The following is a 27,400-nucleotide window of genomic DNA, read 5'->3' as shown; positions in this document are numbered from 1 at the left end:
AGAGCAGAGAAAAGGGTGCCACCTACTGGCCCTCCAACACCACTTCCAGCAGCATCCAGGGACAACCATGCTTAGATCTGAGCAAGCCAGCAGTGGGATGCCGGGGGGTATGAGAAGCAATAATGTGACTTCTGTAGACTGGTAACAGGCCTGGTATGGTACATTTTTTGAACTCGCTGCAGGCCAGAAGATAAATTGAGTAACTCATCTGTGGAAGACAGTGGGAACATCCATCCCAACGGACACCCTATATAGTGCACTACTTCATTACAGCCCTATGGGCCCTGATAAATAATAATAAAATAAAGACTATTTACCTGGTCTGGTACACTCTTCTAGTCTAATGTAATGACTTTTTCAACACTATGGTCAGAGACATCACATGTATATACCGTTTATATATGGCAGAGATAAAGATATCAAAATACAATGGAGTGTAAAGTATACATATACTGAACAAAAAGCTTATTTCTCTCAAATTGTGCACAAATCTGTTTACATCCCTGGTAAGTGAGCATTTCCCCTGTGCCAAGATAATCAAGAAGCTGGCATATCAAGAAGTTGATTAAACAGCACAATCCTTACACAGGTGCACCTTGAGCTGGGGGGGACAATAAAAGATTGTTCTAAAATGTGCAGTTGTCACACAACACAATACCATAGATGTCTCAAGTTGAGGGAGCGTGCAGTTGGCATGCTGACTGCAGGAATGTCCACCAGAGCTGTTGCCAGAGAAATTAATGTTCAGAATGATACTGTTTGCAGTCATATAGCACCTCATACAGTAGCACACTACTACTACAACACCAATACTGCAGTACTACTACACTACTGGTATACTACCCCTTGGTATATTCCTACTACAGTACTACCCCTGGTATACTACTACAGCACTACTACTGGTATACAACTACTACAGCACTACTACTGGTATACTACTACTACAGCACTACTACTGGTATACTACTACAGCACTACTACTGGTATACAACTACTACAGCACTACTACTGGTATACTACTACAGCACTACTACTGGTATACTACTACAGCACTACCCCTGGTATACAACTACTACAGCACTACCCCTGGTATACAACTACTACAGCACTACCCCTGGTATACAACTACTACAGCACTACCCCTGGTATACAACTACTACAGCACTACTACTGGTATACAACTACTACAGCACTACCCCTGGTATACAACTACTACAGCACTACCCCTGGTATACAACTACTACAGCACTACTACTGGTATACTACTACAGCACTACTACTGGTATACTACTACAGCACTACCCCTGGTATACTACTACAGCACTACTACTGGTATATTACTACAGCACTACCCCTGGTATTTATGGTTTGCACGTTGCTTCACAATATTGTTTTGAAGGTTTGTTTTAGGACTGATGCCCAACTGAACATTCTACTCAATGCATCCTCATTGGGGACTGATGAATATTCAGTCTAAAGTTTATTACTGTGGCTTGAAAACACAATGACATTTCTAAAGGCGGCAAATAATTAGTAGGAAAACCATTTTTCATCATTTTGATGTCGCCGGATTAACTTTAGATGCAGTATAACGTTAGCCAGCTAGCTAAGATTGAGGGGAGACCTCCGGATTTTAGCTAGCTAACGTTAGCCAGCTAGCTAAGATTGAGGGGAGACCTCCAGATTTTTAGCTAGCTAACGTTAGCCAACTAGCTAAGATTGAGGGGAGACCTCCAGATTTTTAGCTAGCTAACGTTAGCAATGATAGCAATGATAGCTATTTGGAAGTAAATCTACGTGTGACAGATCTGGTCTGTGCTGGTGTAGAACTCTCTGGAGGAACAGAGGTGAGTGGCCAGGTCTCTGGGAATATTGAAGGGGGCAGCACTGCTCACTGCCAGGGACAGCAGGTTGGCACAGGTGGGCAGGTAGATGTGTTGGACATGGTCTACCTCTGACCGACACACCGGACACACCTGAAGGGATGAGATCAAAAGATTTGATTAGAATATAATATGCTAATCTAACATTAAAACACTGTATATAGATGTGACTTGTGAGGAATCAAACAGACTTATTGTTAAGATAATCTTGGATTAACGGTGTCCACAGAGTAGCTGACAGTACTGCCCTACAGGCATTTAACCTACGACCTACAGGCTACAGAAGGTTCAGGACAGCCAATAAACCATGGGAAGAAGGGTAACTATAGTTTCTGCAAACATTCCTCCCGTCTACCATACTCCTCCTCACCAAACAGTTCACTTCATTTGTTTAAAAAGGGAAAAAAAACAGTACCAGCTCTTTTCATTAACTGCCAACCACCCTGACCTCTCTAAAAGTTTAACTTGGAGCTTCAAAGTTCATTCAGCACAGTGGAAGATACTAGAACATGGCATTATGGTGTAACAGGGACTGGTGTTTAGTGCTGCCACCCCTGGAACACATAAAACCCATGGAGAATGCGGTTCAAACCCCGACTGAGTCACATTCCATTCTGTCCTTCTCCTCCATTTTAATCACTTCTTCACTGTATCTATCAATACAGACTACAAAATACATCAACAATTATATACTGTACACACACAACCAGTCAAAAGTTTTAGAACACCTACTCATTCAAGGGTTTTTCTTTATTTTTACTATTTTCTACATTGTAGAATAAAAAATATGAAAACTATGAAATAACAAACTATGAAATAAAATATATTTTATATTTGAGATTCTTCAAATATAAAAAAAAATCTTCAAATACACCCTTTGTATGACAGCTTTGCACACTCTTGGTATTCTCTCAGACAGCTTCATGAGGTAGTCACCTGGAACGCATTTCAATTAACAGGTGTGCCTTTGTGGAATTTCTTTCCTTCATAATGCGGTTGAGCCACTCAGTTGTGTTGTGGCAAGGTAGGGGTGGTATACAGAAGATAGGCCTATTTGGTAAAATACCAAGTCCAAATTATGGCAAGTACAGCTCAAATTAGCAAAGAGAAACGACAATCCATCATTACTTTAACCCTTGTGTAGTCTTAATATTCTGTATACTCCCCTTGTGCTAAAGGTTAAAAAATGACCTGCCTTCACTAAACCCCTAAAATGAAACAGCTTAATTGAATTTGAAACCCTAATGTGTTTTAAATGAAGAAACAACCTGTCATGCATCACAAACTTTGTGAATATCTGTTTTTAAATATATACTTATGGACTGTAATTAAACTACAAAATACTAGTCTTCTCCCATTTTTTTAACCATGCCCCCCCCCCAAAAGGGGGGTAAACAACAATAAATAAGAATAAAATAAGATCGATACAAAACAAAAACATGAGGAACATAAATCAATCAACTCTAATTAGCACATGTAGGACAGTATGCTAGTGTGTGTGCATGGACTTTGCAGGTGGAGACAACTGCATGTTTTGTGGGCCCTGTTGGGCACTGAAACGTGCACTCATGGCTTCAGCAAAGAGAGAGCTGGGGGGACTGTCATCTGCAGCACCTTTAAAGTCTCTGACTGCATTACCCATTAGTTAACAATGCTTTTAAGAAATGTTTATTTGGTCTGAAATTGTTTGAATTTTGTCTGTGAACTTGCGTCATGTGTGGGGTCGTGGAGGGGAGATGCTGCAGTCCAAATTGGAGATTTTTGGTTCCAACCGCCGTGTCTTTGTGAGACACAGAGTAGGTGAACGGATGATCTCCGCATGTGTGGTTCCCACCGTGAAGCATGGAAGAGGTGGTGTTATGGTGTTTTGCTGGTGACACTGTCAGTGATGTATTTAGAATTCAAGGCACACTTAACCAGCATGGCTACCACAGCATTCTGTAGCGTTACGCCATCCCATCTGGTTTGGGCTTAGTGGAACTATCATTTGTTTTTCAACAGCACAATGACCCAACACACCTCCAGGCTGTGTAAGGGCTATTTGACCAAGAAGGAGAGTGATGGAGTGCTGCATCAGTTGACCTGGCCTCCACAATCACACGACCTCAACCAAATTGAGATAGTTTGGGTTGAGTCAGACCGCAGAGTGAAAGAAAAGCAGCCGACAAGTGCTCAGCATGAGTGGGAACTGCTTCAAGACTGTTGGAAAAGCATTCCAGGTTAAACTGGTTGAGAGAATACCAAGAGTGTGCAAAGCTGTCATCAAGGCGAAGGGTGGCTATTTGAAGAATAAAATATTTTGATTTGTTTAATACTTTTTTGGTTGCTCCATGATTCCATATGTGTTATTTCATAGTTTTGATGGCTTCGCTCTTATGTAGAAAATAGTAAAAATAAAGAAAAACCCTTGAATGAGTAGGTGTTCTAAAACTTTTGACTGGTAGTGAGTGAGTGAGTATGTATATATATATACTTATTTTAAACCATGACGTTATGGTTACCTCTAGCTGGACGGCACAGTTGTGGCAGCACACCATGTGTCCACAGGGGCAGAAGGCAGCGTCCATCTCCTCTTCACAGCACAGCATACACAGCAGAGCATCCTGGAGCTGCTGCAGCTTCTCCTCCAGAACCCGGCTCCTCTGGCACCCCTCACAGCCTCCTTCCCCCACCCCAGGGGACCGCGACGGGCTCTGCTCGCCGGACACACAGTCCCCTGCCATGCCGGCGTTGTAGAGCGCCCTGCGGCAGTGGTCGTAGACTTCCTTGGAGGTGCGTCGGATGTCGAAGACATACTTCTTGCCCAGGTCGATGTTCTCGTTGAGGAAGAGAGACGCCAGGTGACCCTTGAAGTCACGGCTGTACTGCATCATCACGTCGTTCGTCACCGTGTCACACCTGAAGGTCCAGTAAGATCACAGTTATTGACCAAAAACACTAAAATCAATATTATAAAATGTTATTACACTGTGAAACTGGAGTGACTCCACACGTACACTAAAACTAAACTTAGCAGCAACTCATGAAAATTATCAGAAAATGTACAGCATATACTGTGCTGCATATTCAAAATGTCTTACTCTACATTGGCTCACAGCAGAGATGTTTTTACAAGAGGAAAATGTCACCCTGTGTGAGCATGTTGTTGGTGTGTGAGCCATGCTACATGCTACATGGTTGCTGACCTGTAGAAGGCATGTTGTTGGTGTGTAAGCCATGCTACATGCTACATGGTTGCTGACCTGTAGAAGGCATGTTGTTGGTGTGTGAGCCATGCTACATGCTACATGGTTGCTGACCTGTAGAAGGCATGTTGTTGGTGTGTAAGCCATACTACATGGTTGCTGACCTGTAGAAGGCATGTTGTTGGTGTATAAGCCATGCTACATGGTTGCTGACCTGTAGAAGGCATGTTGTTGGTATGTGAGCCATGCTACATGGTTGCTGACCTGTAGAAGGCATGTTGTTGGTGTATAAGCCATGCTACATGGTTGCTGACCTGTAGAAGGCATGTTGTTGGTATGTGAGCCATGCTACATGGTTGCTGACCTGTAGAAGGCATGATGTTGGTGTGTAAGCCATGCTACATGGTTGCTGACCTGTAGAAGGCATGATGTTGGTGTGTAAGCCATGCTACATGGTTGCTGACCTGTAGAAGGCATGTTGTTGGTGTGTAAGCCATGCTACATGGTTTCTGACCTGTAGAAGGCATGATGTTGGTGTGTGAGCCATGCTACATGGTTGCTGACCTGTAGAAGGCATGTTGTTGGTGTGTAAGCCATGCTACATGGTTGCTGACCTGTAGAAGGCATGTTGTTGGTGTGTAAGCCATACTACATGGTTGCTGACCTGTAGAAGGCATGTTGTTGGTATGTAAACCATCCTACATGGTTGCTGACCTGTAGAAGGCATGTTGTTGGTATGTGAGCCATGCTACATGCTACATGGTTGCTGACCTGTAGAAGGCATTATGTTGGTGTGTAAGCCATGCTACATGGTTGCTGACCTGTAGAAGGCATGTTGTTGGTGTGTAAGCCATGCTACATGGTTGCTGACCTGTAGAAGGCATGTTGTTGGTGTATAAGCCATGCTACATGGTTGCTGACCTGTAGAAGGCATGTTGTTGGTATGTAAACCATGCTACATGGTTGCTGACCTGTAGAAGGCATGATGTTGCTATGTGAGCCATGCTACATGGTTGCTGACCTGTAGAAGGCATGTTGTTGGTATGTGAGCCATGCTACATGGTTGCTGACCTGTAGAAGGCATGTTGTTGGTATGTAAACCATGCTACATGGTTTCTGACCTGTAGAAGGCATGTTGTTGGTATGTGAGCCATGCTACATGGTTGCTGACCTGTAGAAGGCATGTTGTTGGTGTGTAAACCATGCTACATGGTTGCTGACCTGTAGAAGGCATGTTGTTGGTATGTGAGCCATGCTACATGGTTGCTGACCTGTAGAAGGCATGTTGTTGGTATGTGAGCCATGCTACATGGTTGCTGACCTGTAGAAGGCATGTTGTTGGTATGTGAGCCATGCTACATGGTTGCTGACCTGTAGAAGGCATGTTGTTGGTGTGTAAACCATGCTACATGGTTTCTGACCTGTAGAAGGCATGTTGTTGGTATGTGAGCCATGCTACATGGTTGCTGACCTGTAGAAGGCATGTTGTTGGTATGTAAACCATGCTACATGGTTTCTGACCTGTAGAAGGCATGTTGTTGGTATGTGAGCCATGCTACATGGTTGCTGACCTGTAGAAGGCATGTTGTTGGTGTGTAAACTATGCTACATGGTTGCTGACCTGTAGAAGGCATGTTGTTGGTATGTGAGCCATGCTACATGGTTGCTGACCTGTAGAAGGCATGTTGTTGGTGTGTAAACCATGCTACATGGTTGCTGACCTGTAGAAGGCATGTTGTTGGTATGTGAGCCATGCTACATGGTTGCTGACCTGTAGAAGGCATGTTGTTGGTATGTGAGCCATGCTACATGGTTGCTGACCTGTAGAAGGCATGTTGTTGGTATGTGAGCCATGCTACATGGTTGCTGACCTGTAGAAGGCATGTTGTTGGTGTGTAAACCATGCTACATGGTTTCTGACCTGTAGAAGGCATGTTGTTGGTATGTGAGCCATGCTACATGGTTGCTGACCTGTAGAAGGCATGTTGTTGGTATGTAAACCATGCTACATGGTTTCTGACCTGTAGAAGGCATGTTGTTGGTATGTGAGCCATGCTACATGGTTGCTGACCTGTAGAAGGCATGTTGTTGGTGTGTAAACCATGCTACATGGTTGCTGACCTGTAGAAGGCATGTTGTTGGTATGTGAGCCATGCTACATGGTTGCTGACCTGTAGAAGGCATGTTGTTGGTGTGTAAGCCATGCTACATGGTTGCTGACCTGTAGAAGGCATGATGTTGGTGTGTAAGCCATGCTACATGGTTGCTGACCTGTAGAAGGCATGTTGTTGGTATGTGAGCCATGCTACATGGTTGCTGACCTGTAGAAGGCATGTTGTTGGTGTGTAAACCATGCTACATGGTTGCTGACCTGTAGAAGGCATGTTGTTGGTATGTAAACCATGCTACATGGTTGCTGACCTGTAGAAGGCATGTTGTTGGTATGTGAGCCATGCTACATAGTTGCTGACCTGTAGAAGGCGTGGGTCTCTGTGATGGCCCGGTACAGGCCGCTGGCAGCTCTGGTGCTTGTCATTTTAAACAGCAGGGCCACATCCTCACCACTGTCCTTAGTGATGGTCATGTACACATTCTTCCCTGACTGGGTGGCCATCTGGATGATGGGATAAATGATCCTAGAACAGAGGACAGAGAGTCATTGTAGGCTCTATATAACTTCATATCAAATGTCCAACAGCAGAGCATTGTCTTGTGTGTCTAGACGTAGATATAACTACATAATCACATATTAACGGTGTCTAGACCTGTAGATAGAACTACATAATCACATATTAACGGTGTCTAGACCTGTAGATAGAACTACATAATCACATATTAACTGTGTCTAGACCTATAGACAGAACTACATAATCACATAGTAACGGTGTCTAGACCTGTAGACAGAACTACATAATCACATAGTAACGGTGTCTAGACCTGTAGATAGAACTACATAATCACATAGTAACGGTGTCTAGACCTGTATATAGAACTACATAATCACATAGTAACGGTGTCTAGACCTGTAGACAGAACTACATAATCACATAGTAACGGTGTCTAGACCTGTAGACAGAACTACATAATCACATAGTAACGGTGTCTAGACCTGTAGATAGAACTACATAATCACATAGTAATGGTGTCTAGACCTGTAGATAGAACTACATAATCACATAGTAATGGTGTCTAGACCTGTAGATAGAACTACATAATCACATAGTAATGGTGTCTAGACCTGTAGATAGAACTACATAATCACATAGTAATGGTGTCTAGACCTGTAGATAGAACTACATAATCACATAGTAACGGTGTCTAGACCTGTAGACAGAACTACATGATCACATAGTAATGTGTCTACTCTAACAGAAGCATGCTGAGTTTGTATAACCGGCCAGTGTTATACTCTGCTACATCTGGATACAAACACTGCACAGTAGAAAAAGACAGGCAGCCGACCTCGACTTTAGTTTTTGTTGTTGTTGTTGTTGTTGTTGTTCAGTGCATCAACGAATAACATGTTTTGCAAACAGCACTGTCAGGTTAGTTTAATACCTGTTGGTGGGGGTGAAGTCAGGTTAGTTTAATACCTGTTGGTGGGGGTGAAGTCAGGTCAGTTTAATACCTGTTGGTGGGGGTGAAGTCAGGTTAGTTTAATACCTGTTGGTGGGGGTGAAGTCAGGTTAGTTTAATACCTGTTGGTGGGGGTGAAGTCAGGTCAGTTTAATACCTGTTGGTGGGGGTGAAGTCAGGTTAGTTTAATACCTGTTGGTGGGGGTGAAGTCAGGTTAGTTTAATACCTGTTGGTGGGGGTGAAGTCAGGTTAGTTTAATACCTGTTGGTGGGGGTGAAGTCAGGTTAGTTTAATAGCTGTTGGTGGGGGTGAAGTCAGGTTAGTTTAATACCTGTTGGTGGGGGTGAAGTCAGGTTAGTTTAATACCTGTTGGTGGGGTGAAGTCAGGTTAGTTTAATACCTGTTGGTGGGGGTGAAGTCAGGTTAGTTTAATACCTGTTGGTGGGGGTGAAGTCAGGTTAGTTTAATACCTGTTGGTGGGGGTGAAGTCAGGTTAGTTTAATACCTGTTGGTGGGGGTGAAGTCAGGTTAGTTTAATACCTGTTGGTGGGGGTGAAGTCAGGTTAGTTTAATACCTGTTGGTGGGGGTGAAGTCAGGTTAGTTTAATACCTGTTGGTGGGGGTGAAGTCAGGTTAGTTTAATACCTGTTGGTGGGGTGAAGTCAGGTTAGTTTAATACCTGTTGGTGGGGGTGAAGTCAGGTTAGTTTAATACCTGTTGGTGGGGTGAAGTCAGGTTAGTTTAATACCTGTTGGTGGGGGTGAAGTCAGGTTAGTTTAATACCTGTTGGTGGGGGTGAAGTCAGGTTAGTTTAATACCTGTTGGTGGGGTGAAGTCAGGTTAGTTTAATACCTGTTGGTGGGGTGAAGTCAGGTTAGTTTAATACCTGTTGGTGGGGGTGAAGTCAGGTTAGTTTAATACCTGTTGGTGGGGTGAAGTCAGGTTAGTTTAATACCTGTTGGTGGGGTGAAGTCAGGTTAGTTTAATACCTGTTGGTGGGGTGAAGTCAGGTTAGTTTAATACCTGTTGGTGGGGTGAAGTCAGGTTAGTTTAATACCTGTTGGTGGGGTGAAGTCAGGTTAGTTTAATACCTGTTGGTGGGGGTGAAGTCAGGTTAGTTTAATACCTGTTGGTGGGGTGAAGTCAGGTTAGTTTAATACCTGTTGGTGGGGTGAAGTCAGGTTAGTTTAATACCTGTTGGTGGGGTGAAGTCAGGTTAGTTTAATACCTGTTGGTGGGGTGAAGTCAGGTTAGTTTAATACCTGTTGGTGGGGTGAAGTCAGGTTAGTTTAATACCTGTTGGTGGGGGTGAAGTCAGGTCAGTGTAGTGAATATACCTGTTGGTGGGGGTGAAGTCCTCCTGACAGATAGATACCCCTTCAGGGCCGACCCCTATGGCCAGCCTCTGTCCCTCTGAGTCCCTGGCCCAGTGCCACTCCACCCCGTAGTTCTCCAGGGAGGACACCAGCTGTAGGGCCTGGTACTCTGCTGACGCCTGGCTCAGACCCTCTAGCTCACGGTGCTTCTCCTGGATGCTGCAGACGGACACGGCAGGACGGGACAGAGGAGTTACGTTTTCTGCTGTTGTAATACTGTTCACTCACCAGGGGGGCCCACCCATACAATGAAACATGTTTTCTACGTTCTATTTTAAATGCTGCCACCAAATAATCTCTGCTCGGTTTTCATTTTTCTGTCCCTCCATTGTTTTTTAAATGTATTATTTATATATATATTTAAAAAAAAGATCTACGAAATAAAATGTACTAAAACTAAACTAAACACATGAGGAATGAGAACTGTACTTTAGTGCCCGGTAGTGAATGTATATAGCTGCAGGGCTAGCTGAGTCAGCAGCCTAGTGTTTTAGGGACAGATGTTGTGAATCCTATTTATATGCTGATTTGGGAGTGTTTAGGCTCCTCCCACATCAAGGCAATAACAGAAGACCAAACCATGGTTTAGTCAGCTATTCAGATGGCCTTCACACATCAAAAAGGTTATATTTTTATTATCTTGTATCTATAGCAGTTCTACAAGTCAGCACAGAGAAGTACTCAGTAAGACATGGAATGCATTTCGCTACACTCGCATTAACATCTGCTAACCATGTGTATGTGACAAATACAATTTGATTTGATTTGATTTGGAGTCAAGTTACTCATTGCTGTGCTGACCTGTTGATGGTTGCCAGGTCAGGCTCCTGTCTGAAGATCTGGCTGGAGCAGTACTTGGCTGTGTTCTGGTTGTAGTCTCCGTACTCAGCCTGGGCTAGGAGGGCACACAGCTCCTTGGCCTGCTCAGCCTCCATCTGCAGGCTGCCACTGTCCAGCTCCTCCTTTATGTGCAGGAAGAACATATGTCTGGAGGAAAGAGGGATGTGTAAAGGGTTATATGATGGACATAAGGAAGAACGAGAATACAACTTCACAAAACTGCAGTGATAATGGGGAAACTAATTCGACATTTTTGCCTCGTCAAAAGAGGACATTGCACTGAAAAGAGGAACGAAGATAATCCTCTTTGTGGGCCCTAAATCTAGGTTGAAGATACCCAGGTTAGAACAACGTAATAACTAGTATCACTGGTCCCTTTGTCTAGAATTCTTCCTCATTTATGCAAAGAGTTGTGGGATATTAGAATCCTCTTGTTGTTATCTTCAACATAGTCCTAAAAGAGGAAGAACAAGAATACAGCTTAACAGCCCTCTGTGCCTCCTCAAAACAGGAAGTTGCACTGAATATAGGAATGAAGATAGCCTTCTTTATAAAATGACAGTTCTCTCATGCCTGCTATGAGCGCTTGACCTTTCTGTCCACAGGGTCAGCTATCCATGTATTGCTCCAGTGAGGAATGTGGGCAGCAGAATTGCTGGTACAGGCAGGTCACGACCCCAGACTGTCCCATGTGATAAACAGGAAGCCTGCTTAAACTTAACAAACTCAGTCTGTGCTTCACTCCAATGTATACTACAATGGTGTAATGGCACAGTGTCGGAGGTGTAAAAGCAAGTCATAATGAAAGTCTTGAACCGTGTACCTGAAAATGTCAAAGCATACTTAAGTTTTTGAGTTGAAGAACAGTGCGGGGGCGCACTTGTTTCAGGTACAACCCTAAATCTGTAAACAAGGGCACCCTCATAGACGTCATCTTGACCAAGTGGCCCTCCAAATACACCTCCGCTGTCTTCAACCAGGATCTCAGCGATCACTGCCTCATTGCCTGTATCCGCTACGGATCCGCAGTCAAACGACCACCCCTCATCACTGTCAAACGCTCCCTAAAACACTTCTGTGAGCAGGCCTTTCTAATCGACCTGGCCCGGGTATCTTGGAAGGATATTGACCTCATCCCGTCAGTTGAGGATGCCTGGTCATTCTTTAAAAGTAACTTCCTCACCATTTTAGATAAGCATGCTCCGTTCAAAAAATGCAGAACTAAGAACAGATATAGCCCTTGGTTCACTCCAGACCTGACTGCCCTCGACCAGCACAAAAACATCCTGTGGCGGACTGCAATAGCATCAAATAGTCCCCGCGATATGCAACTGTTCAGGGAAGTCAGGAACCAATACACGCAGTCAGTCAGGAAAGCAAAGGCCAGCTTCTTCAGGCAGAAATTTGCATCCTGTAGCTCTAACTCCAAAAAGTTCTGGGACACTGTAAAGTCCATGGAGAACAAGAGCACCTCCTCCCAGCTGCCCACTGCACTGAGGCTAGGTAACACGGTCACCACCGATAAATCCATGATTATCGAAAACTTCAACAAGCATTTCTCAACGGCTGGCCATGCCTTCCTCCTGGCTACTCCAACCTCGCCCCCCTGCAGCTACTCACCCAAGCCTCTCCAGGTTCTCCTTTACCCAAATCCAGATAGCAGATGTTCTGAAAGAGCTGCAAAACCTGGACCCGTACAAATCAGCTGGGCTTCACAATCTGGACCCTCTATTTCTGAAACTATCCGCCGCCATTGTCGCAAACCCTATTACCAGCCTGTTCAACCTCTCTTTCATATCGTCTGAGATCCCAAAGGATTGGAAAGCTGCCGCAGTCATCCCCCTCTTCAAAGGGGGAGACACCCTGGACCCAAACTGTTACAGACCTCATAACCGCCATCGATAAAAGACAGTACTGTGCAGCCGTCTTCATCGACCTTGCCAAGGCTTTCGACTCTGTCAATCACCATATTCTTATCGGCAGACTCAGTAGCCTCGGTTTTTCTAATGACTGCCTTGCCTGGTTCACCAATTACTTTGCAGACAGAGTTCAGTGTGTCAAATCGGAGGGCATGCTGTCCGGTCCTCTGGCAGTCTCTATGGGGGTGCCACAGGGTTCAATTCTCGGGCCGACTCTTTTCTCTGTATATATCAATGATGTTGCTCTTGCTGCGGGCGATTCCCTGATCCACCTCTACGCAGACAACACCATTCTGTATACTTCCGGCCCGTCCTTGGACACTGTGCTATCTAACCTCCAAACGAGCTTCAATGCCATACAACACTCCTTCCGTGGCCTCCAACTGCTCTTAAACACTAGTAAAACCAAATGCATGCTTTTCAACCGTTCGCTGCCTGCACCTGCACGCCCGACTAGCATCACCACCCTGGATGGTTCCGACCTAGAATATGTGGACATCTATAAACCTAGGTGTCTGGCTAGACTGTAAACTCTCCTTCCAGACTCATATCAAACATCTCCAATCTAAAATCAAATCTAGAGTCGGCTTTCTATTCCGCAACAAAGCCTTCTTCACTCATGCCGTCAAACTTACCCTAGTAAAACTGACTATCCTACCGATCCTCGACTTCGGCGATGTCATCTACAAAATAGCTTCCAATACTCTACTCAGCAAACTGGATGCAGTTTATCACAGTGCCATCTAGTATAACATCACATATCCACTGGTTTCTGGTATAACATCACATATCCACCGGTCTCTGGTATATCATCACATATCCACCGGTCTCTGGTATATCATCACATATCCACTGGTCTCTGGTATAACATCACATATCCACTGGTCTCTGGTATAACATCACATATCCACTGGTCTCTGGTATAACATCACATATCCACTGGTCTCTGGTATAACATCACATATCCACTGGTCTCTCGTTACAGCCATAACATTAACATTCAGTAGCTGATTTGGTTCTGGGTGCTGAGATTAGGCTAGATATCCACATATCTGCTGCATTGAATTTACAGCAGGTACATGAATCTACAGTACGTAGCCTACAGTGGGTATATGAATCTACAGTACATAGCCTACAGTGGGTACATGGATCTACAGCCTACAGTAGGTATATTCATGTATGTTTCATGGCTCTAGTTCTAAAGATGTAGCCTATCAAGTACTAACAGGCTCCCGTTAGAAAATGTAGGCAGAGCACTGATCGTCACAGACAAGACACCTATAGGTAGAGGACTGACAGTCACAGACAAGACACCTATAGGTAGAGGACTGACAGTCACAGACAAGACACCTATAGGTAGAGGACTGACAGTCACAGACAAGACACCTATAGGTAGAGGACTGACAGTCACAGACAAGACACCTATAGGTAGAGGCCTGACAGTCACAGACAAGACACTGTAGGTAGAGGCCTGACAGTCACAGACAAGACACTGTAGGTAGAGGACTGACAGTCACAGACAAGACACTGTAGGTAGAGGACTGACAGTCACAGACAAGACACCTATAGGTAGAGGACTGACAGTCACAGACAAGACACTGTAGGTAGAGGCCTGACAGTCACAGACAAGACACTGTAGGTAGAGGACTGACAGTCACAGACAAGACACTGTAGGTACAGGACTGACAGTCACAGACAAGACAACACACTGTAGCAGCTGTTTTGACAAAATGGTTTTTACTCATTATGAATTTTAAAATGGAAACTCTCAACAACACATTCTCCCATGGTGCCGCTCAGCTGTAGGACAGATGAAGTGCTGAATGCTCTCTGGAACTGTTGCTATGTGAACTCTGCCCTGCAAGTTGATATCAGCAGAACATCCTATTTAAACAGCGTGTCTGCAGTACAATGTGATACAGCAGTGGGTGTTTAGCTAGTGGGGCTCTCAGCTGTAGCCAACAGGATGGATGCCTGCTTGGATTAACAATGGCTAGTACCGTGTGTTCTCACTCTCAGCCAGCCAGGAGGTAAGGGGGTGGCTGGATGTGGGGGACTGTGCATGCTAAGCCTGCAGGATGCATGGCTCTCATTGTCAGTGAGTGTGGAGCTGCATGTGGAATGCTGACAGACCGAGGGCCTCTCCCTCTCTTGTTTGCCCAACTCTTTCAGGGCCAGCAGAGCACGTGCTTAGAGATTACGTACATAAGCCTCCTGTTGAATCGATTCAACAAATCAAACATTGTTGTTAGGAGTCATGATTCCCAAGGTGTGTTATTTTACTTTTGGAATAATCTGAAGGCTGAGTTATTTAGTAGCACTATAAATTTACCACATTATTCATTAAAATGTATATATACTTATTGGGCTACAGCCTGTACTTTGTTGTTATCTGCGATACATGGTTCATGTTCCATCGTTTGCAGTGTTTCCTCGTGTCAACCCTACTCACACAAAGGCTGAGATCACACCAGTATGGTGTTAGCCCATCTAGTAGACAAGGAAAACATTAAAAATAAATAAAACACTAACCCCCCCCCCCCCCCCCCCCCCCCCCCCCCCACCAAAAAACTATTTTGTACTAGTATGGCTGATCCTTAACACATTTCACGGCATCCATCTGGTGAATGTGACAGAAAAATAAACAATTGTTACAAAAAAAACATGACACGTTCTGATCTTGCCACCTAAACTACATATTAGCTTGCAGATTAGCCTGCAGATTAACCTGCATATTAACCTGCATATTAGCCTGCAGATTAACCTGCATATTGGCCTGCATATTAGCCTGCATATTAGCCTGCATATTATCCTGCAGATTATCCTGCAGATTAGCCTGCAGATTAGCCTGCATATTAGCCTGCAGATTAGCCTGCAGATTAGCCTGCATATTAGCCTGCATATTGGCCTGCATATTAACCTGCATATTATCCTGCAGATTAGCCTGCAGATTATCCTGCAGATTAGCCTGCATATTAGACTGCATATTATCCTGCATATTAGCCTGCAGATTAGCCTGCATATTAGACTGCATATTAGCCTGCATATTAGCCTGCAGATTAGCCTGCAGATTAGCCTGCATATTAGCCTGCAGATTAGCCTGCATATTAGCCTGCAGATTAGCCTGCAGATTAGCCTGCATATTATCCTGCAGATTAGCCTGCAGATTAGCCTGCAGATTAGCCTGCATATTAGCCTGCAGATTAGCCTGCATATTAGCCTGCAGATTAGCCTGCAGATTAGCCTGCATATTATCCTGCAGATTAGCCTGCATATTAGCCTGCAGATTAGCCTGCAGATTAGCCTGCATATTAGCCTGCATATTATCCTGCAGATTAGCCTGCATATTATCCTGCATATTATCCTGCATATTAGCCTGCAGATTAGCCTGCAGATTAGCCTGCAGATTAGCCTGCATATTATCCTGCAGATTAGCCTGCAGATTAGCCTGCATATTAGCCTGCAGATTAGCCTGCAGATTAGCCTGCATATTAGCCTGCAGATTAGCCTGCAGATTAGCCTGCATATTAGCCTGCAGATTAGCCTGCATATTAGCCTGCAGATTAGCCTGCAGATTAGCCTGCATATTATCCTGCATATTAGCCTGCATATTAGCCTGCATATTGGCCTGCATATTAACCTGCATATTGGCCTGCATATTGGCCTGCATATTAACCTGCATATTGGCCTGCATATTGGCCTGCATATTAACCTGCATATTAGCCTGCATATTAGCCTGCATATTAGACTGCATATTATCCTGCAGATTAGCCTGCATATTATCCTGCAGATTATCCTGCATATTAGCCTGCATATTAGCCTGCAGATTAGCCTGCATATTAGCCTGCATATTATCCTGCAGATTAGCCTGCATATTATCCTGCAGATTATCCTGCATATTAGCCTGCAGATTAGCCTGCATATTAGACTGCATATTAGCCTGCATATTAGCCTGCAGATTAGCCTGCAGATTAGCCTGCATATTAGCCTGCAGATTAGCCTGCATATTAGCCTGCAGATTAGCCTGCAGATTAGCCTGCATATTATCCTGCAGATTAGCCTGCATATTAGCCTGCAGATTAGCCTGCAGATTAGCCTGCATATTAGCCTGCATATTATCCTGCAGATTAGCCTGCATATTATCCTGCATATTATCCTGCATATTAGCCTGCAGATTAGCCTGCAGATTAGCCTGCAGATTAGCCTGCATATTATCCTGCAGATTAGCCTGCAGATTAGCCTGCATATTAGCCTGCAGATTAGCCTGCAGATTAGCCTGCATATTAGCCTGCATATTGGCCTGCAGATTAGCCTGCATATTATCCTGCAGATTAGCCTGCAGATTAGCCTGCATATTAGCCTGCAGATTAGCCTGCATATTAGCCTGCAGATTAGCCTGCATATTAGCCTGCATATTATCCTGCAGATTAGCCTGCATATTATCCTGCAGATTATCCTGCAGATTAGCCTGCAGATTAGCCTGCATATTAGCCTGCAGATTAGCCTGCAGATTAGCCTGCATATTAGCCTGCATATTGGCCTGCATATTAACCTGCATATTATCCTGCAGATTAGCCTGCAGATTATCCTGCAGATTAGCCTGCATATTAGACTGCATATTAGCCTGCATATTAGCCTGCAGATTAGCCTGCAGATTAGCCTGCATATTAGCCTGCAGATTAGCCTGCATATTAGCCTGCAGATTAGCCTGCAGATTAGCCTGCATATTAGCCTGCAGATTAGCCTGCATATTAGCCTGCATATTGGCCTGCATATTAACCTGCATATTGGCCTGCATATTGGCCTGCATATTAACCTGCATATTGGCCTGCATATTGGCCTGCATATTAACCTGCATATTAGCCTGCATATTAGCCTGCATATTAGCCTGCATATTAGACTGCATATTATCCTGCAGATTAGCCTGCATATTATCCTGCAGATTATCCTGCAGATTAGCCTGCAGATTAGCCTGCATATTAGCCTGCAGATTAGCCTGCATATTAGCCTGCATATTATCCTGCAGATTATCCTGCATATTAGCCTGCAGATTAGCCTGCATATTAGCCTGCATATTATCCTGCAGATTAGCCTGCATATTATCCTGCAGATTATCCTGCATATTAGCCTGCAGATTAGCCTGCAGATTAGACTGCATATTAGCCTGCATATTAGCCTGCAGATTAGCCTGCAGATTAGCCTGCATATTAGCCTGCAGATTAGCCTGCATATTAGCCTGCAGATTAGCCTGCAGATTAGCCTGCATATTATCCTGCAGATTAGCCTGCATATTAGCCTGCAGATTAGCCTGCAGATTAGCCTGCAGATTAGCCTGCATATTATCCTGCAGATTAGCCTGCATATTATCCTGCATATTATCCTGCATATTAGCCTGCAGATTAGCCTGCAGATTAGCCTGCAGATTAGCCTGCATATTATCCTGCAGATTAGCCTGCAGATTAGCCTGCATATTAGCCTGCAGATTAGCCTGCAGATTAGCCTGCATATTAGCCTGCATATTGGCCTGCAGATTAGCCTGCATATTATCCTGCAGATTAGCCTGCAGATTAGCCTGCATATTAGCCTGCAGATTAGCCTGCATATTAGCCTGCAGATTAGCCTGCATATTAGCCTGCATATTATCCTGCAGATTAGCCTGCATATTATCCTGCAGATTATCCTGCAGATTAGCCTGCAGATTAGCCTGCATATTAGCCTGCAGATTAGCCTGCATATTAGCCTGCATATTGGCCTGCATATTAACCTGCATATTATCCTGCAGATTAGCCTGCAGATTAGCCTGCATATTAGCCTGCAGATTAGCCTGCATATTAGCCTGCAGATTAGCCTGCAGATTAGCCTGCAGATTAGCCTGCATATTAGCCTGCAGATTAGCCTGCAGATTAGCCTGCATATTAGCCTGCATATTAGCCTGCAGATTAGCCTGCATATTAGCCTGCATATTAGCCTGCATATTAGCCTGCAGATTAGCCTGCATATTAGCCTGCATATTAGCCTGCATATTAGCCTGCATATTAGCCTGCAGATTAGCCTGCAGATTAGCCTGCATATTGGCCTGCATATTAGCCTGCAGATTAGCCTGCATATTAGCCTGCATATTAGACTGCATATTAACCTGCATATTAGCCTGCAGATTAGCCTGCAGATTAGACTGCATATTAGACTGCATATTAACCTGCATATTAGCCTGCAGATTAGCCTGCAGATTAACCTGCATATTAACCTGCATATTAGACTGCATATTAACCTGCAGATTATCCTGCATATTATCCTGCAGATTAGCCTGCATATTAGCCTGCATATTAGCCTGCAGATTAGCCTGCAGATTAGACTGCATATTAACCTGCATATTAGCCTGCAGATTAGCCTGCAGATTAACCTGCATATTAACCTGCAGATTATCCTGCAGATTAGCCTGCATATTAGCCTGCAGATTAACCTGCAGATTATCCTGCAGATTATCCTGCATATTAGACTGCATATTAACCTGCATATTAGCCTGCATATTGGCCTGCATATTGGCCTGCATATTGGCCTGCATATTAACCTGCATATTGGCCTGCATATTGGCCTGCATATTAACCTGCATATTGGCCTGCATATTGGCCTGCATATTAACCTGCATATTAGACTGCATATTAACCTGCATATTGGCCTGCATATTAACCTGCATATTAGACTGCATATTAACCTGCATATTAGACTGCATATTAACCTGCATATTAACCTGCATATTAACCTGCATATTAACCTGCATATTAACCTGCATATTGGCCTGCATATTAACCTGCATATTGGCCTGCATATTGGCCTGCATATTAACCTGCATATTGGCCTGCATATTGGCCTGCATATTAACCTGCATATTGGCCTGCATATTGGCCTGCATATTAACCTGCATATTAGCCTGCATATTGGCCTGCATATTAACCTGCATATTAGCCTGCATATTGGCCTGCATATTAACCTGCATATTAGACTGCATATTAACCTGCATATTGGCCTGCATATTGGCCTGCATATTAGACTGCATATTAACCTGCATATTAACCTGCATATTGGCCTGCATATTGGCCTGCATATTAACCTGCATGCTCACATTAGGTGTATTTGCCCGTGTTAGGCTATGAGAATGAATAATGTAATCTACGTAGTCCTACTGTACATTAAGAAATGATATGAATTTCCACGTAGATTACAGGATTTAGGCTACACTATGACAGAGGATTAAGAGCATTTGTCATTTTCCATTAAATTGACTTTCTCAATCCTTTGTTTAGCCGGAGAAGTTGTCCTTACTGGTTATGTTGAGGTTTCAGACATTCTTTCCCACGCCTGTCAGTTATGCAATGTGTCTTTTCTGAAGTTCAGCATTTCAGATATGCCGTGTCAGCTGTGTTATTACTACAGGCCTCGTGTCAGCTGTGTTATTACCAAAGGCCTCGTGTCAGCCGTGTTATTACCACAGGCCTCGTGTCGGCCGTGTTATTAGTACAGGCCTCGTGTCGGCCGTGTTATTAGTACAGGCCTCGTGTCGGCCGTGTTATTAGTACAGGCCTCGTGTCGGCCGTGTTATTACTACAGGCCTCGTGTCAGCTGTGTTGTTAGTACAGGCCTTGTGTCAGCCGTGTTATTAGTACAGGCCTCGTGTCGGCCGTGTTATTAGTACAGGCCTCGTGTCGGCCGTGTTATTAGTACAGGCCTCGTGTCGGCCGTGTAATTAGTACAGGCCTCGTGTCAGCTGTGTTATTACTACAGGCCTCGTGTCAGCCTTGTTATTACTACAGGCCTCGTGTCGGCCGTGTTATTAGTACAGGCCTCGTGTCAGCCGTGTTATTCGTACAGGCCTCGTGTCAGCCGTGTTATTACTACAGGCCTCGTGTCAGCTGTGTTATTACTACAGGCCTCGTGTCGGCCGTGTTATTACTACAGGCCTCGTGTCGGCCGTGTTATTACTACAGGCCTCGTGTCGGCCGTGTTATTACTACAGGCCTCGTGTCGGCCGTGTTATCTAACAATCAACAATCTAACAATTCCACAAGAACTACCTAATACACACAAATCTAAGTAAAGGGATGGAATAAGATACCTCCCGATAAAATCAATATAGCTACTGTAGTGATGAGGAGAGACCAGATAGATAAAATAAGAGTCCTATACAGTATATATATATACAGGCTCCTGAACTAGTCATAAGACTAGAGTTGCAAAGTCATTTCGCTTAAATTAATTTAAAATAAAAGGTAGCTTATAACAGTGAACCTTTTTTGTGGGATACACAAAGGGCAAATCTAGGTATTGTGGCATATTTTGGTTAAACTATCCCCAATTCAATGGAATTGCAACCCTCTGCATGCACAGCACATTCGGTACAGCTGATTCTCAAGATCTTGCACACTACTGAGATGCTATTGAGCCCAGACTACTACACTGTCTGAGCCAAGGACTACATGCTTTCTGGTAAGTTTTGATTACAATACTGGGTGGGGTGAATATATTTTATATGACATACATTATTGTTTTGTTAACTAGTAAATAGTAACCTACAGCAAAGTGTGTTTAAATCATTTCTAACTTGTTAACAATTTCTGCTAGTTAGTTTTTGCTACCATGTGGGTTTTAGCTTGCTGGAGCCTGCTAACCGAGGATTGTTAATTAACCTGTTTCATGTCAAAACATTTATCTGTGTACATTTACAAATACTGTGCCAAACCATATGTGAAGAATGCAACAATGATGCAGGATCATCTGACCAAGTGCACAACGTTCCCTCAGCGCTCACAACGAGCAACTGAGAAATGTCCCTCTACTTCTATTGGAGCAGAACATTATGAATCAGACACCTTATTAACAGCTCATGATTCTCCTGGAATCAGACACCTTATCAACAGCTCATGGTTCTCCTGGAATCAGACACCTTATCAACAGCTCATGGTCCTCCTGGAATCAGACGTTGTTTAACTCAATGGAGGAACGTAGTCAGAGAAATGCTGATGAATGTCTTGCTCAAGCTGTGTATGCAAACTGGTTCACCTCTGATGCTCACAGGCAATGTGTGTTGGAAGAGATTTCTGAATGTTCTTCTCCCAGCATACACCCCTCCAACCAGACATGCTTTATCTACTCATTTGCTGGATGCAGAGTTCAAGTGAAGGTCAAGCAAATCATAGAGAAAGCAGGCTATTGCAATCATCTCTGATGGGTGGTTGAATGTTTTTATTTATTTTACCTTTATTTAACTAGGCAAGTCAGTTAAGAACAAATTCTTATTTTCAATGACGGCCTAGGAACAGTGGGTTAACTGCCTGTTCATTTGTAATGATGTCTACTTATGATGAGGTAAAAGGTTTATGTTTCTGTCTCCATAGGATATGGTAAATACAGTGGGGCAAAAAAGTATTTAGTCAGCCACCAATTGTGCAAGTTCTCCCAATTAAAAAGATGAGAGAGGCCTGTTTTCATCATAGGTACACTTCAACTATGACAGACAAGATGAGGAAAAAAAATCCAGAAAATCACATTGTAGGATTTTTAATGAATTTATTTGCAAATTATGGTGTCAAATAACGAGTTGAGTTTTTACCATAAAGTTGCATCCAAATACTTTTTTACTAAATACTTTTTTGCCCCACTGTATATCCAAAGCAAAAAACACATCTAAATATAAATGGTATTCATATTAATTAGGATATATTTCCGTGAAATCCCATATATTCCCATTAATTCCCACGGAAAGTTTCCACCTCTGAATATTCCCCAAAACATGCAACCCTACTGAGGACTCATCCTGAATAAAAGTCACATACAGTAGGTTCCTGAACTAGCCTGAGGACTCATCCTGAATAACTGTCACATACAGTAGATTCCTGAACTAGCCTGAGGACTCATCCTGAATAACTGTCACATACAGTAGATTCCTGAACTAGCCTGAGGACTCATCCTGAATAACGGTCACATACAGTAGATTCCTGAACTAGCCTGAGGACTCATCCTGAATAACTGTCACATACAGTAGGTTCCTGAACTAGCCTGAGGACTCATCCTGAATAACGGTCACATACAGTAGATTCCTGAACTAGCCTGAGGACTCATCCTGAATAACTGTCACATACAGTAGGTTCCTGAACTAGCCTGAGGACTCATCCTGAATAACGGTCACATACAGTAGATTCCTGAACTAGCCTGAGGACTCATCCTGAATAACGGTCACATACAGTAGATTCCTGAACTAGCCTGAGGACTCATCCTGAATAAAAGTCACATACAGTAGGTTCCTGAACTAGCCTGAGGACTCATCCTGAATAACGGTCACATACAGTAGGTTCCTGAACTAGCCTGAGGACTCATCCTGAATAACGGTCACATACAGTAGATTCCTGAACTAGCCTGAGGACTCATCCTGAATAAAAGTCACATACAGTAGGTTCCTGAACTAGCCTGAGGACTCATCCTGAATAACGGTCACATACAGTAGGTTCCTGAACTAGCCTGAGGACTCATCCTGAATAACGGTCACATACAGTAGATTCCTGAACTAGCCTGAGGACTCATCCTGAATAACGGTCACATACAATAGATTCCTGAACTAGCCTGAGGACTCATCCTGAATAAAAGTCACATACAGTAGATTCCTGAACTAGCCTGAGGACTCATCCTGAATAACGGTCACATACAGTAGGTTCCTGAACTAGCCTGAGGACTCATCCTGAATAACGGTCACATACAGTAGGTTCCTGAACTAGCCTGAGGACTCATCCTGAATAACTGTCACATACAGTAGGTTCCTGAACTAGCCTGAGGACTCATCCTGAATAACTGTCACATACAGTAGATTCCTGAACTAGCCTGAGGACTCATCCTGAATAACGGTCACATACAGTAGATTCCTGAACTAGCCTGAGGACTCATCCTGAATAACGGTCACATACAGTAGATTCCTGAACTAGCCCGAGGACTCATCCTGAATAACGGTCACATACAGTAGATTCCTGAACTAGCCCGAGGACTCATCCTGAATAACGGTCACATACAGTAGATTCCTGAACTAGCCTGAGGACATCCTGAATAAAAGTCACATACAGTAGATTCCTGAACTAGCCTGAGGACTCATCCTGAATAACGGTCACATACAGTAGGTTCCTGAACTAGCCTGAGGACTCATCCTGAATAACGGTCACATACAGTAGGTTCCTGAACTAGCCTGAGGACTCATCCTGAATAACGGTCACATACAGTAGGTTCCTGAACTAGCCTGAGGACTCATCCTGAATAACGGTCACATACAGTAGATTCCTGAACTAGCCTGAGGACTCATCCTGAATAACGGTCACATACAGTAGATTCCTGAACTAGCCTGAGGACTCATCCTGAATAACGGTCACATACAGTAGGTTCCTGAACTAGCCTGAGGACTCATCCTGAATAACGGTCACATACAGTAGGCTCCTGAACTAGCCTGAGGACTCATCCTGAATAACGGTCACATACAGTAGGCTCCTGAACTAGCCTGAGGACTCATCCTGAATAACGGTCACATACAGTAGGCTCCTGAACTAGCCTGAGGACTCATCCTGAATGTAACTCTGCTGCTCTATTGATCGCTCCACACATTAGAAGAAACTATAGTGGGCGTGGTGTATGGCCAGAGCGATGTGGATGGTAGTCAGGCCACTCCCCTTCATGGCACACAGTGCCCTCTGTCTTGTCAGTCGATACACGGTGTCAGGGTTACCCAGGGCAAACCAAACTGGCTTGACATGTTGGGTTGACATTGACATGTCATTTGAAGCTATGCCCTACTAGTAGTAGGCTACTTTTTTGGGGGAAATAATTTTGTCATTGAAGAAAATACACTAGGCTCTAGTATTACCCTGGGTGGCTGGCATAGTACTGTAGGTACCCTGGCATAGTACTGTAGGTACCCTGGCATAGTACTGTAGGTACCCTGGCATAGTACTGTAGGTACCCTGGTATAGTACTGTAGGTACCATGGCATAGTACTGTAGGTACCCTGGTATAGTACTGTAGGTACCCTGGCATAGTACTGTAGGTACCCTGGTATAGTACTGTAGGTACCCTGGCATAGTACTGTAGGTACCCTGGCATAGTACTGTAGGTACCCTGGCATAGTACTGTAGGTACCCTGGTATAGTACTGTAGGTACCCTGGCATAGTACTGTAGGTACCCTGGCATAGAACTGTAGGTATCCTGGCATAGTACTGTAGGTATCCTGGCTGGCATAGTACTGTAGGTATCCTGCCTGTCATAGTACTGTAGGTATCCTGGCTGGCATAGTACTGTAGGTATCCTGGCTGGCATAGTACTGTAGGTATCCTGGCTGGCATAGTACTGTAGGTAGCCTGGTATAGTACTGTAGGTACCCTGGCTGGCTGGTATAGTACTGTAGTTACCCTGGCTGGCTGGTATAGTACTGTAGGTACTCTGGCTGGCTGGTATAGTGCTGCAGGTACCCTGGTATAGTACTGTAGGTACCCTGGCTGGCTGGTATAGTGCTGCAGCTACCCTGGTATAGTACTGTAGGTACCCTGGCTGGCTGGTATAGTGCTGCAAGTACCCTGGCTGGCAGGTATAGTACTGTAGTTTATTTGAATTCCATTTTTTATTTTTGTGAGCTCAATACTCATATTCCACAGTTTCTCTAGAGATAAATCAGATCCAGACTAAACTGTGCGATGTGGTAGGGAGTTGTAGTTTCCAACCAGCCGATATTCTACATAGTTTAGTGCATCAAAACGTGGTAATTAACTACAATGACTATTATCCATTGAGCATCTACTTGTCCGGTATGTGAGGGTTTTTTCTTTCCACACCTGCTTCAAAAGAGGCAAAAGAATGCGTTGTGTTGATGGGATGTAGCGAGCAGCTGTCGCTTCGTGAGGGATCTCTACCTGAAAATACATGATCTAAGTAATTGATAGTTGGTATTCAGCAGTCATAAAAGTATGCCTTACCTACTTTGAAGAACTACTAAAATATGAATTTTGTCAGACAGCATAGGGAGGAGCTCTATAGAGATGAGATAATAAAGTCATCAAATATAATAAATGTAACATACACAACAACTGAAATATGTTATTAAAGTAAAGTACTGTGAATCCATGATGGTTAATAAGGGACCAGCAGTAATGGGCAGTCACTACCATCATGGGACTTTAATTCATGGTTTTATTCTGTGTTGTTACAGCGCTCATCCCAAATCATCGAAACTGTGATTTATTTTTTAAGCAGGCCTCAAAAAGCAATAAGCACTCAGCACGGTGGAGTGTGCAAAGTGCACATTTTGGGATAAGGGTAGAGAAATTGGGTTACAACCCTAGTGCACCCATAGGAACGTAGTGCACTATAAAGAGAATAGGGTGCCCTCTGGGATGCACCCCGAGTCACGTTATACACTGTTACAATGCCTATAGAGCACATTGACATGTCGATTTTGGGATAGAACCTGCTGGACACACAGTGAAATGCACGGTAACTAACTCGCTGCAGACGCGTCACCAGACACTGTTACAACGCCTATAGAGCACATTGACATGTCGGTTTGGGATAGAACCTGCTGGACACACAGTGAAATGCACGGTAACTAACTCGCTGCAGACGCGTCACCAGACACTGTTTGCATACGGGAGGTCAAACTTCCCCTAGATGGGGAGAGAAGCCAGTAGGTCACATTATTTATTGATCCTAAATGGGCTGAAAAACTACAAGTTGACTGAAATAGCAGGGTTTTAATGATTGATAGGGTGGGGTTTAACTCAATTTTATCTGATCTGATTTATCTGTCACTACATTTGTTAATCTTATTGCATTTAAAAAAAAATACACTACTATCTAATGTTTGCAGTACCATTAGCTACAATAGGCAGAGTGCCTTACTGCAAATAAGTCCCCTACAATAAACATACCGTGTCTGTTCTTGCAGGGTCAGATGGGGTTCCACAAAGAACTTGACTCTAAGCTTCAGTCTGCAGGGAGACAGGTTATCCATCTGTTGGGAGATCCTGTTCCTGAGATTCAACCACAAACTCTCCCCTTTGCTTCCACAGAACTGAAGCCCAAAGTAATCCACCTCTATTATTCCCAGTTTCCGACAGACCTGTGTGTCAAAACAATAGAACAACACACTTCACTAAAGAAGTCAATGCCCCATCAAGACAGGTAGTTAAATACAACGTTACATGTACTACGCTGTTGTTACATTGTTACAAGTGTACGTACACGTTAACTTTTATTCAAATTCTGAAAATATTTACAGAAACCAAAATGATTAAAACTGCATTAATTTGCAACCCCAACACAGATACTAAGAACATGGAATAAAATAGACTTGAATGATAATAACTGTAACGGTACCTTGTGTAAACAGTCCTCTCCATTAGCCTTCGAATCAACATCCACCTCCATCACCATCGAGTCCGGTCGCGTTATATGGCAAAGCATTTTTATTTATCTGTATGTTTGCAATAGTTGTCCTATAGTAGTTTAATCTATCGATGCACTTACACTTTACAGGAAAAACAAACATTCAAACTTTACCGTCCATGGACCGATCAGGACGTGTCCAAAAATACAACCGTGGGG

The 27,400-nt window shown here is 43.8% G+C and overlaps 1 protein-coding gene across 1 annotated transcript; it reads right to left on the bottom strand.

Annotated features, from left to right (window-relative positions):
* On the bottom strand, positions 1-27,400 carry mylipb (myosin regulatory light chain interacting protein b). Its single transcript, XM_036935966.1, has 7 exons — positions 27,173-27,400; positions 26,725-26,915; positions 10,823-11,008; positions 9,983-10,180; positions 7,540-7,704; positions 4,385-4,781; positions 1-1,976 (listed from the first exon to the last, which is right to left on the bottom strand). Exons 1-7 carry the CDS (start codon positions 27,257-27,259, stop codon positions 1,794-1,796), a joined length of 1,407 nt encoding a protein of 468 aa, XP_036791861.1. The 5' UTR covers positions 27,260-27,400; the 3' UTR covers positions 1-1,793.

This window comes from Oncorhynchus mykiss, chromosome 2 (genome assembly GCF_013265735.2).
Source record: "Oncorhynchus mykiss isolate Arlee chromosome 2, USDA_OmykA_1.1, whole genome shotgun sequence".
Taxonomy (NCBI): domain Eukaryota; kingdom Metazoa; phylum Chordata; class Actinopteri; order Salmoniformes; family Salmonidae; genus Oncorhynchus; species Oncorhynchus mykiss.
Note: the sequence above shows the minus strand (reverse complement) of the source record. Positions and strands in the feature narration are given on the sequence as shown.